The following is a 12,767-nucleotide window of genomic DNA, read 5'->3' on the forward strand; positions in this document are numbered from 1 at the left end:
GCTGCGTATTGTAGATTGTATTGCTGCGTATTGTAGATTGTGCTGCTGCGTATTGTAGATTGTGCTGCTGCGTATTGTAGATTGTGCTGCTGCGTATTGTAGATTGTGCTGCTGCGTATTGTAGATTGTGCTGCTGCGTATTGTAGATTGTGCTGCTGCGTATTGTAGATTGTGCTGCTGCGTATTGTAGATTGTACTGCTGCGTATTGTAGATTGTGCTGCTGCATATTGTAGATTGTACTGCTGCGTATTGTAGATTGTGCTGCTGCGTATTGTAGATTGTACTGCTGCGTATTGTAGATTGTGCTGCTGCGTATTGTAGATTGTGCTGCTGCGTATTGTAGATTGTGCTGCTGCGTATTGTAGATTGTACTGCTGCGTATTGTAGATTGTACTGCTGCATATTGTAGATTGTATTGCTGCGTATTGTAGATTGTACTGCTGCATATTGTAGATTGTATTGCTGCGTATTGTAGATTGTACTGCTGCGTATTGTAGATTGTGCTGCTGCGTATTGTAGATTGTATTGCTGCGTATTGTAGATTGTACTGCTGCATATTGTAGATTGTATTGCTGCGTATTGTAGATTGTATTGCTGCGTATTGTAGATTGTACTGCTGCATATTGTAGATTGTATTGCTGCGTATTGTAGATTGTGCTGCTGCGTATTGTAGATTGTGCTGCTGCATATTGTAGATTGTATTGCTGCGTATTGTAGATTGTGCTGCTGCATATTGTAGATTGTGCTGCTGCGTATTGTAGATTGTGCTGCTGCGTATTGTAGATTGTGCTGCTGCGTATTGTAGATTGTATTGCTGCGTATTGTAGATTGTGCTGCTGCATATTGTAGATTGTGCTGCTGCATATTGTAGATTGTGCTCCTGCGTATTGTAGATTGTGCTGCTGCGTATTGTAGATTGTATTGCTGCGTATTGTAGATTGTGCTGCTGCATATTGTAGATTGTGCTGCTGCATATTGTAGATTGTGCTGCTGCATATTGTAGATTGTATTGCTGCGTATTGTAGATTGTGCTGCTGCGTATTGTAGATTGTATTGCTGCGTATTGTAGATTGTACTGCTGCGTATTGTAGATTGTGCTGCTGCGTATTGTAGATTGTGCTGCTGCGTATTGTAGATTGTACTGCTGCGTATTGTAGATTGTGCTGCTGCGTATTGTAGATTGTACTGCTGCGTATTGTAGATTGTGCTGCTGCATATTGTAGATTGTGCTCCTGCGTATTGTAGATTGTGCTGCTGCGTATTGTAGATTGTGCTGCTGCGTATTGTAGATTGTACTGCTGCGTATTGTAGATTGTACTGCTGCGTATTGTAGATTGTGCTGCTGCGTATTGTAGATTGTACTGCTGCGTATTGTAGATTGTGCTGCTGCGTATTGTAGATTGTGCTGCTGCGTATTGTAGATTGTACTGCTGCGTATTGTAGATTGTGCTGCTGCATATTGTAGATTGTGCTCCTGCGTATTGTAGATTGTGCTGCTGCATATTGTAGATTGTGCTCCTGCGTATTGTAGATTGTACTGCTGCGTATTGTAGATTGTTATGTTGCGTATTACAGAGCAAATCCCCATAGACTCCCATGTTAAAAAGACCAACTTCACAGTAGAAATTAACATGTTTACAGCAGAAATAAACATGTTTACAGCAGAAATAAACACGTTTACAGCAGAAATAAACATGTTTACCTTCTTGACAACTGTGGGGGAAGTGAATTTTTTTCTAACTCGCCCGTTTAAAAGTCATTTAATACTCAAAGTTCGGCATATTTAGGGGCGTGTCCTTTTGATTGACAGGTACCCGATCTCCCGCTTCAAGTCAGAAGAACGTAGAACAACCGCGGTTTTTAGCCGGTTAACAACATGACTTAGCTTTAGCCCGCTTACTTCCATTAGCTGGTTATCTCCTGTTATCTCCGGGTTAGCTCGGTTAGCTCCTAGCTAAAGAAAGCTCGGAGTTTGCTCGATGTCAATCATCCACCATGACGCTCACAGCCCTCCTCTCAGCTCCGCCTCTTTGACCATATTTGTATTTTCCGGGCGAGACGACGCGCATGACGCTGCCAAGACGGTGATGGTAGGAACCGCCCATCGAGCTTCAATTCAGCTCTTCAGAAACCTACGGGTGATGTCATGGAGGCTCCGCCCATCTCTATATACAGTCTATGCCTCTGACAATTTTTTGGCATTGGAAAGATTGGGGCTGAGCAGAGTGGCTACAAATTGATTTTTTTCTGGACACACACACACACACTGAACAGGACCTGGTTGGCCCCGTGGGGACCGACCCACCTGTCGGCACACAGCAAGTCCTCCAGCACGCGGTCGGCGGCCCTCTCAGGTGTCTGCAGGTACTCCAGAGCCTTCTCCATCTCGTACGCCATCTCCGTGGAAACGGCGTCGCTGACCAGTCGCAGACATTGGACCAGCTGCAGGACGTCTCGGCCCACGTCGGGGTCTGAGGACAGAAAGAGACGGCGGTCCGGCCCCGGCTCCAACATAACGGACCAGGTGAGCGGTTAAGTTACCGTCGGCGATGGGCGTGGCCTCTTCTGCAAGCAGGTAGTGGTCGTAGGACAGGTAGAGGTGATCCACGGCAAAGCAGGGCAGCAGGAACGATACGAAGCCCTGCAGGTCACATCAAGGTTCATCATGAGTTCTGCCCCTGAGCCGGAGGCTCCGCCCCCAACGCTCACCTTGCGGAGCAGACACACCATCCCCGTGTGCTGGTCGACGGTCAGACCCAGAGGACAGGACTGGACCTCCTGGTACTGGAGGCAGCAGGAGTAGAACCGGGACCAGAACTCCACCTGCAGCTGGCGGTACTCCTCCTGGGAGAACTCCGGCTCCGTGACGCTGCTCTGCAGCTGAGAGACAGGTGAGACGCACCTGATCCTCCTGCTGACTCACTTCCTGTTTAACCCCGCCCACTTCCCCATTTAACCCCGCCCACACTCACCTCGATCTCCACGGCCAGAGTCACCTCCTTCTTCAGAGTCTCCCAGGACGGATCCGAGGTCCGATCAGAACCACGGCGGAAGATCTGGACATTGACACGGACACGGACACACACACGCACACATTATGACATAATTTATGGCAGTCAGCTGGAAGTTTAGCTAAAGTTAAACCAGCTGGTAAACAGGAGAAGCAGCTGCTGTAAACATAACATGTTTGTATTTAGTTTCCACTGTGAGATCTTACATCTAGGAAAAGGCCTCACTTCACTTGTGTCACTTTATTCTAAAATAAAAACTACTAAATTAATAAAAGCGTGTCCTCTTGGAACAAAAATCGTGAATCCTTTTAGAGTATTTTGACATTAAATAACCAAAACAATTTCCCACAATGAGGTGATAAAAATGAGTGTTTCTCTACACTTAAATTAACCTCTTTGATACAAAATACTATTTTTTAAAAATTCCTGAATGTTAATGAAAGCTATATTTCTAACACATGTGTTCTTCCATTGCTGCTGTTGAATTTACATGTTGAAAAGAAAGACGAGTCTGTCGGCTGGCTTCAGACCCCTGTGGCATGTGCCCACTCCCACACTGAAAACCCTGCATTTCCAGCACACCTAGAACTGCACAAAAACTAAAGATTGCCATAAAACGCGCTGATGGAAACTCCTACGTCTCAACAAGCCTCAGATACTGAAAAGGTTTTCAGACGTTTCCATAGAAACGTGGCAACAACGGGGTCACCTGCAGAGCCTTGACGATGGCCGAAGCGGTGAATCGGAGCGGAGAGAAGAGAAGGTCCAGGTACGTCTCCTGAAGGAAGATCAGGAACATCATCATCCTCCTCCCATCCTCATCATCATCCTCCTTCCATCATCATCATCTTCCCATCATCCTCATCCTATCATCATCATCTTCCCATCATCCTCATCCTCCTATCATCATCATCTTCCCATCATCCTCATCCTCCTATCATCATCATCTTCCCATCATCCTCATCCTCCTATCATCATCATCTTCCCATCATCCTCATCCTATCATCATCATCTTCCCATCATCCTCATCCTCCTATCATCATCATCTTCCCATCATCCTCATCCTATCATCATCATCATCTTCCCATCATCCTCATCCTCCCATCCTCATCATCCTCCCATCTTCATCATCATCCTCATCATCATCCCATCCACATCATCATCATCCTCTTCATCATCATTCTCACCCTCCCATCCTCACCATCATCATCCTCCCATCCTCATCATCCTCCTCCCATCCTCATCCTCATCCTCCTCCCATCATCATCATCTCATCCTCCCATCCTCATCATTGTCATCCTCCCATCCTCATCATCCTCCCATCATCAGGTTCTGATGTGGAGCGGTTCTACCCTGGGGTCCAGGTCTACTCCGATGGGGACTTCTTCTTCAGGTGGAGGCTGAACAAACACCTGGTTCCACTGTCCTGCTGCGTTGCTGTGAGACACACACACACACACACACACACACACACACACACACACACACACACACACACACACACACACACACACACACACACACACACACACAATATTCTGGATCAGAACCACAGACGGGCTGACATGTGACAGCAGTTCAGGTCTGAGTCCAGGTTCTGGTTCTCACTGTTCAAAGTTGATGTGTTTGACCACGGTGGTGTTGGCGTCGTCCACCCACAGAGCCCAGACGTCTGAGGAGGTCAGAGCGAAGTCCACCAGAGTCTCCTGGTGGGTCGCCAGGCGGGTCATGGAACAAAGACAGAACCAACCATTTCTTCCTTCCTGGACCGAGTTAGGAGCTCTGCAGCAGGTTCTGGATTCGCGAGTCAGATTGTGGCAGCCTACCTGTGTGCTGAACAGCGAGGAGACGTGCTCCAAGCTGTAGCGGTTGGTCTCTGTGGCAACCAGCTGCAGGACTGTGAACTGTCCCCTGTGGGGGACGGCCAGGTACACGCCCAGACAGAGACCGGTGGCAGAGGAGAAGGACAGGCGCAGCCGGTGTCCCTGACCCGACAGACGCTTCACGCCTCGACACGCCGGCATGTAGTCCAGCATGTCCGCCTCCAGCAGACAGGCCTGGTCCTGGTGGGGGAGACAACACAACCAGCTCAGACACGCCCCCCCCCATCAGATCCTTCCACAACCAGCTCAGATACGCCCCCCCCCTCCGATCAGACCCATCCATAACCAGCTCAGACACACCCCCGATCAGACCCCTCCACGGGAAGCAGAACCTACCCTGAGGGACCACATCCGCAGCCTGTGGTCCTGGCACAAGGCGAAGATGAAGGAGTCCTCCTCCAGCTCCCGGACCGCCAGACTCAGGACCAGGTCTGGAGGACTCTGCTCCCCCCGCATTGCCGAGGGCATCCAGCCGGAGATCCTCCTCATCACCGAGCTCCGCCGCAGCTCCACCACGCTGGCGCCGCCTGCAAGACGCCAACATCATCACCACTGTGTGCATCGGCAGCAGGTCACATGACCCCCGACGGCATTTACCCTGCACGTCCTGAGGCGGCAGCGTCACCACGGTGATTCCTCCAGACAGCGAAGCCAGGGCAAAGTGCGCCTCCCCCTGGAAGCTGAGCCAGGCGGTGGAGGTGCCAGGTGTCCCCGCGACGCCCCCCGGGATCAGCGCGCCGTGGGGGGCGTCCTGCAGACTCAGCTTCCCCACGTCGGTAAGGACGGACTGCATCTGCAGCTCCGTGACCAGCTCCTGGAACGCCAACATCACTGTCACCCGAGGCGTGGGGCCACAGGGCGTGGCGTGTGGCCCCATGCCGTGTGGGCGATACTCACGCTGCGGTACATCCTGGTGGGGTGTGGCAGCGCCACCCTGTGGACGCTCTGATTGGTGCAGATCAGGATGATGACGGCATCCAGTGTCTCCTGGATCTGGACTCCTCCAGGAAGGAGGCAGCAGTGGAGGAAACGTATTCTGACGGCGTTGTTCAGCAGGTTGGCGTCCAGAGACTCCTCCACCAGCTGCACCGTGTCGCCCGACGTGGACCTGAAACCAGACAGGTCAGAACCGACCCAGCAGCAGGTTCCTGTGGTCGGGTCAGAACCGACCCAGTTCCTGCGGACTCACCAGTGGATGAATCTGTTGCTGGTGACTGACAGCAGCTTCCCGCTCTCCTGGTAATGGAACGCTCCGGCTCCGTCTGCAAACCTCACTGCTCCTGGAACCGGAACCACACCTGCAGACAGAACCAGAAACTCCTGAAGGGTCCTCTTTCTGAACCCGGACCCGTTTTCACACGTATTCCAGCATTAATCCAGCTGGTAACCAGCATGATACACCAGCCGGACGGTTCCCGCCGCCAGCCGGATGCCTCCCTCCAACAGCCGGACGCCGCCCTGCTCTGCTTGATGCAGGTCTGAAGGTATTTTGTGGATTGGATTTTGTGGATTGGAAGCAGACCAGGAACAGACATTTACGTTAAAATATGTAATTGGTTGTCATCAACCAAACAAGACATTTATACAGGGAGCAGAGTGTCAGAGGTTAGGCTGTTTTCCACACACCAAGCTTTTAGGAGAGCCAAGATGCCACCATAGTTGATAGATAGAAATGTAAAAAAAACCATCCCGTCGATTCAAGGAGACATGATTTTATCAAAAAGAAAAAGGTTTTTACCAAGCTCCTGGATGAAGTAAAAGATTGCAGTGTTGTTCTTTTACTGATAAGTGTCAAGAAAAGCCTCCCCAACTATTAAGCTAAAAAGCGTAAAAAACTACAACAAAACAAAAACAATGAAATAACCAAGTCACCCCATTACCTTTGGACTAAAGCGTAAAAAACTACAAAAACAATGAAATAACGAAGTCTCCCCGCTACCTTCGGACTAAAGCGTAAAAAAAACAAAAAACAAAGACAATAAAATAACCAAGTCACACCGCTACCTTCGGACTAAAGCGTAAAAAACAAAACAAAGACAATGAAATAACCAAGTCACCCCGCTACCTTCGAACTAAAGCGTAAAAAACTACAAAAACAATTAAATAACCAAGTCACACCGCTACCTTCGGATTAAAGCGTAAAAAACAAAACAAAAACAATGAAATAACCAAGTCACCCCACTACCTTCAAACTAAAGCGTAAAAAACAACTAAAACAATGAAATAACCAAGTCACCCCACTACCTTCGGACTAAAGCGTAAAAAAACTATAAAAACAATGAAATAACCAAGTCACACCGCTACCTTTGGACTAAGCGTAAAAAACAAAACAAAAACAATGAAATAACCAAGTCATCCTGCTACCTTCGGACTAAAGCGTAAAAAACAACAAAAACCATGAAATAACAGAGTCACCCCGCTACCTTCAGATTAAAGCGTAAAAAACAACAAAACAAAGACAATGAAATAACCAAGTCACACCGCTACCTTCGGACTAAAGCGTACAAAACAACAAAAACAATGAAATAACCAAGTCACCCTGTTACCTTCGGACTAAAGCGTACAAAACAACAAAAACAATGAAATAACCAAGTCACCCCACTACCTTCGAACTAAAGCGTAAAAAAAAACAAAGACAATGAAATAACCAAGTCACCCTGCTACCTTCGGACTAAAGCGTAAAAAACAACAAAAACAATGATATAACCAAGTCACCCCACTACCTTCGGACTAAAGCGTAAAAAACTACAAAAACAATAAAATAACCAAGTCACACCGCTACCTTCGGACTAAAGCGTAAAAAACAAAACAAAAACAATTAAATAACCAAGTCACCCCGCTACCTTCGGACTAAAGCGTAAAAAACAAAACAAAAACAATGAAATAACCAAGTCACCCTGCTACCTTCGGACTAAAGCGTAAAAAACAAAACAAAGACAATGAAATAACCAAGTCACCCCGCTACCTTCGAACTAAAGCATAAAAAACAACAAAAACAATGAAATAACCAAGTCACACCGCTACCTTCGGACTAAAGCGTAAAAAACAAAACAAAAACAATGAAATAACCAAGTCACCCCACTACCTTCAAACAAAGCGTAAAAAACCAAACAAAAACAATGAAATAACCAAGTCACACCGCTACCTTCGGACTAAAGCGTAAAAAACAAAACAAAAACAATGAAATAACCAAGTCACCCCGCTACCTTCGGACTAAAGCGTAAAAAAAAAAAAAACAAAGACAATGAAATAACCAAGTCACCCCACTACCTTCGAACTAAAGCGTAAAAAACAACAAAAACAATGAAATAACCAAGTCACCCCACTACCTTCGGACTAAAGCGTGAAAAACTACAAAAACAATTAAATAACCAAGTCACCCCACTACCTTCGGACGAAAGCATAAAAAACAAAACAAAAACAATTAAATAACCAAGTCACCCCGCTACCTTCGGACTAAAGCATAAAAAACAAAACAAAAACAATGAAATAACCAAGTCACCCTGCTACCTTCGGACTAAAGCGTAAAAAAACAAACAAAACAAAGACAATGAAATAACCAAGTCACCCCACTACCTTCGAACTAAAGCGTAAAAAACAACAAAAACAATGAAATAACCAAGTCACACCGCTACCTTCGGACTAAAGCGTAAAAAACAAAACAAAAACAATTAAATAACCAAGTCACCCCGCTACCTTCGGACTAAAGCGTAAAAAACAACAAAAACAATGAAATAACCAAGTCATCGCGCTACCTTCGGACTAAAGCGTAAAAAACAACAAAAACAATGAAATAACCAAGTCACCCCGCTACCTTCGGACTAAAGCGTAAAAAAACTATAAAAACAATGAAATAACCAAGTCACACCGCTACCTTCGGACTAAAGCGTAAGAATCAAAACAAAAACAATGAAATAATCAAGTCACCCCACTACCTTCAAACTAAAGTGTAAAATACCAAACAAAAACAATGAAATAACCAAGTCACACCGCTACCTTCGGACTAAAGCGTACAAAACAACAAAAACAATGAAATAACCAAGTCACCCTGTTACCTTCGGACTAAAGCGTAAAAAAAAACAAAAAACAAAGACAATTAAATTACCAAGTCACCCCACTACCTTCAGACTAAAGCGTAAGAAACAACAAAAACAATAAATAACCAAGTCACACCGCTACCTTCGGACTAAAGCGTAAAAAACAAAACAAAAACAATGAAGTAACCAAGTCACCCCACTACCTTCAAACTAAAGCGTAAAAAACAAATAAAACCAAGTCACCCCACTACCTTCGGACTAAAGCGTAAAAAAACTACAAAAACAATGAAATAACCAAGTCACACCGCTACCTTTGGACTAAAGCGTAAAAAACAAAACAAAAACAATGAAATAACCAAGTCATCCTGCTACCTTCGGACTAAAGCGTAAAAAACAACAAAAACCATGAAATAACAGAGTCACCCCGCTACCTTCAGATTAAAGCGTAAAAAACAACAAAACAAAGACAATGAAATAACCAAGTCACACCGCTACCTTCGGACTAAAGCGTACAAAACAACAAAAACAATGAAATAACCAAGTCACCCTGCTACCTTCGGACTAAAGCGTAAAAAACAACAAAACAATGAAATAACCAAGTCACACCGCTACCTTCGGACTAAAGCGTAAGAAACAAAAAAAAAACAATAAAATGACCAAGTCACCCCACTACCTTCGAACTAAAGCGTAAAAAACAACAAAAACAATGAAATAACCAAGTCATCCTGCTACCTTCGGACTAAAGCGTAAAAAACAACAAAAACCATGAAATAACAGAGTCACCCCGCTACCTTCAGATTAAAGCGTAAAAAACAACAAAACAAAGACAATGAAATAACCAAGTCACCCCACTACCTTCTTCGGACTAAAGCGTAAAAAACAACAAAAACAATGAAATAACCAAGTCACCCTGCTACCTTCGGACTAAAGCGTAAAAAACTACAAGAACAAAGACAATGAATTAACCAAGTCAAACCGCTACCTTCGGACTAAAGCGTGAAAAACAACAAACACAATTAAATAACCAAGTCATCGCGCTACCTTCGGACTAAAGCGTAAAAAACAACAAAAACAATGAAATAACCAAGTCACCCCGCTACCTTCGAACTAAAGCGTAAAAAACTACAAAAACAATGAAATAACCAAGTCACACCGCTACCTTCGGACTAAAGCGTAAGAAACAAAACAAAAACAATGAAATAAGCAAGTCACCCCACTACCTTCAAACTAAAGCATAAAAAACAACAAAAACAATGAAATAACCAAGTCACCCCACTACCTTCGGACTAAAGCGTAAAAAACAACAAAACAATGAAATAACCAAGTCACACCGCTACCTTCGGACTAAAGCGTAAAAAACAACAAAAAAAAACTATGAAATAACCAAGTCACCCCACTACCTTCGAACTAAAGCGTAAAAAACAACAAAAACAATGAAATAACCAAGTCACCCCACTACCTTCGGACTAAAGCGTAAAAAACTACAAAAACAATTAAATAACCAAGTCACCCCACTACCTTCGGACTAAAGCATAAAAAACAAAACAAAAACAATTAAATAACCAAGTCACCCCGCTACCTTCGGACTAAAGCGTAAAAAACAAAACAAAAACAATGAAATAACCAAGTCACCCTGCTACCTTCGGACTAAAGCGTAAAAAAACAAACAAAACAAAGACAATGAAATAACCAAGTCACCCCACTACCTTCGAACTAAAGCGTAAAAAACAACAAAAACAATGAAATAACCAAGTCACACCGCTACCTTCGGACTAAAGCGTAAAAAACAAAACAAAAACAATTAAATAACCAAGTCACCCCGCTACCTTCGGACTAAAGCGTAAAAAACAACAAAAACAATGAAATAACCAAGTCATCGCGCTACCTTCGGACTAAAGCGTAAAAAACAACAAAAACAATGAAATAACCAAGTCACCCCGCTACCTTCGGACTAAAGCGTAAAAAACTATAAAAACAATGAAATAACCAAGTCACACCGCTACCTTCGGACTAAAGCGTAAGAATCAAAACAAAAACAATGAAATAATCAAGTCACCCCACTACCTTCAAACTAAAGTGTAAAATACCAAACAAAAACAATGAAATAACCAAGTCACACCGCTACCTTCGGACTAAAGCGTACAAAACAACAAAAACAATGAAATAACCAAGTCACCCTGTTACCTTCGGACTAAAGCGTAAAAAAAAAACAAAAAACAAAGACAATTAAATTACCAAGTCACCCCACTACCTTCAGACTAAAGCGTAAGAACCAACAAAAACAATAAATAACCAAGTCACACCGCTACCTTCGGACTAAAGCGTAAAAAACAAAACAAAAACAATGAAATAACCAAGTCACCCCACTACCTTCAAACTAAAGCGTAAAAAACAAATAAAACAATGAAATAACCAAGTCACCCCACTACCTTCGGACTAAAGCGTAAAAAAACTACAAAAACAATGAAATAACCAAGTCACACCGCTACCTTTGGACTAAAGCGTAAAAAACAAAACAAAAACAATGAAATAACCAAGTCATCCTGCTACCTTCGGACTAAAGCGTAAAAAACAACAAAAACCATGAAATAACAGAGTCACCCCGCTACCTTCAGATTAAAGCGTAAAAAACAACAAAACAAAGACAATGAAATAACCAAGTCACACCGCTACCTTCGGACTAAAGCGTACAAAACAACAAAAACAATGAAATAACCAAGTCACCCTGCTACCTTCGGACTAAAGCGTAAAAAACAACAAAACAATGAAATAACCAAGTCACACCGCTACCTTCGGACTAAAGCGTAAGAAACAAAAAAAAAACAATAAAATGACCAAGTCACCCCACTACCTTCGAACTAAAGCGTAAAAAACAACAAAAACAATGAAATAACCAAGTCATCCTGCTACCTTCGGACTAAAGCGTAAAAAACAACAAAAACCATGAAATAACAGAGTCACCCCGCTACCTTCAGATTAAAGCGTAAAAAACAACAAAACAAAGACAATGAAATAACCAAGTCACCCCACTACCTTCTTCGGACTAAAGCGTAAAAAACAACAAAAACAATGAAATAACCAAGTCACCCTGCTACCTTCGGACTAAAGCGTAAAAAACTACAAGAACAAAGACAATGAATTAACCAAGTCAAACCGCTACCTTCGGACTAAAGCGTGAAAAACAACAAAAACAATTAAATAACCAAGTCATCGCGCTACCTTCGGACTAAAGCGTAAAAAACAACAAAAACAATGAAATAACCAAGTCACCCCGCTACCTTCGAACTAAAGCGTAAAAAACTACAAAAACAATGAAATAACCAAGTCACACCGCTACCTTCGGACTAAAGCGTAAGAAACAAAACAAAAACAATGAAATAAGCAAGTCACCCCACTACCTTCAAACTAAAGCGTAAAAAACCAAACAAAAACAATGAAATAACCAAGTCACCCCGCTAACTTCGGACTAAAGCGTAAAAAACAAAACAAAAACAATTAAATAACCAAGTCACCCCGCTACCTTCGGACTAAAGCGTAAGAAACAAAACAAAAACAATGAAATAAGCAAGTCACCCCACTACCTTCAAACTAAAGCGTAAAAAACCAAACAAAAACAATGAAATAACCAAGTCACACCGATACCTTTGGACTAAAGCGTACAAAACAAAACAAAAACAATGAAATAACCAAGTCACCCTGTTACCTTCGGACTAAAGCGTAAAAAACAACAAAACAATGAAATAACCAAGTCACACCGCTACCTTCGGACTAAAGCGTAAAAAACAACAAAAAAAAACTATGAAATAACCAAGTCACCCCACTACCTTCGGACTAA

The 12,767-nt window shown here is 43.6% G+C and overlaps 1 protein-coding gene across 1 annotated transcript in view; it reads right to left on the reverse strand.

The window, feature by feature from the left end:
• The window catches only part of nup160 (nucleoporin 160), a 71,035-nt gene that overhangs the window by 40,860 nt on the left and 17,408 nt on the right, over window positions 1–12,767 (reverse strand). Inside the window, exons 2-13 of the mRNA XM_079249091.1 lie at window positions 6,085–6,193; window positions 5,793–6,003; window positions 5,493–5,709; window positions 5,232–5,422; window positions 4,839–5,075; window positions 4,621–4,718; window positions 4,365–4,449; window positions 3,722–3,790; window positions 2,974–3,057; window positions 2,711–2,881; window positions 2,543–2,642; window positions 2,307–2,472 (exon numbers count right to left, since the gene is read on the reverse strand). Coding sequence (XP_079105217.1) covers window positions 2,307–2,472; window positions 2,543–2,642; window positions 2,711–2,881; window positions 2,974–3,057; window positions 3,722–3,790; window positions 4,365–4,449; window positions 4,621–4,718; window positions 4,839–5,075; window positions 5,232–5,422; window positions 5,493–5,709; window positions 5,793–6,003; window positions 6,085–6,193 — 1,738 coding nt within the window. The remainder of the gene's footprint in view (window positions 1–2,306; window positions 2,473–2,542; window positions 2,643–2,710; window positions 2,882–2,973; window positions 3,058–3,721; window positions 3,791–4,364; window positions 4,450–4,620; window positions 4,719–4,838; window positions 5,076–5,231; window positions 5,423–5,492; window positions 5,710–5,792; window positions 6,004–6,084; window positions 6,194–12,767) is intronic.

Source organism: Telmatherina bonti, assembly GCF_933228915.1.
Source record: "Telmatherina bonti genome assembly, chromosome: 2".
In the NCBI taxonomy this organism is placed as follows: Eukaryota; Metazoa; Chordata; class Actinopteri; order Atheriniformes; family Telmatherinidae; genus Telmatherina; species Telmatherina bonti.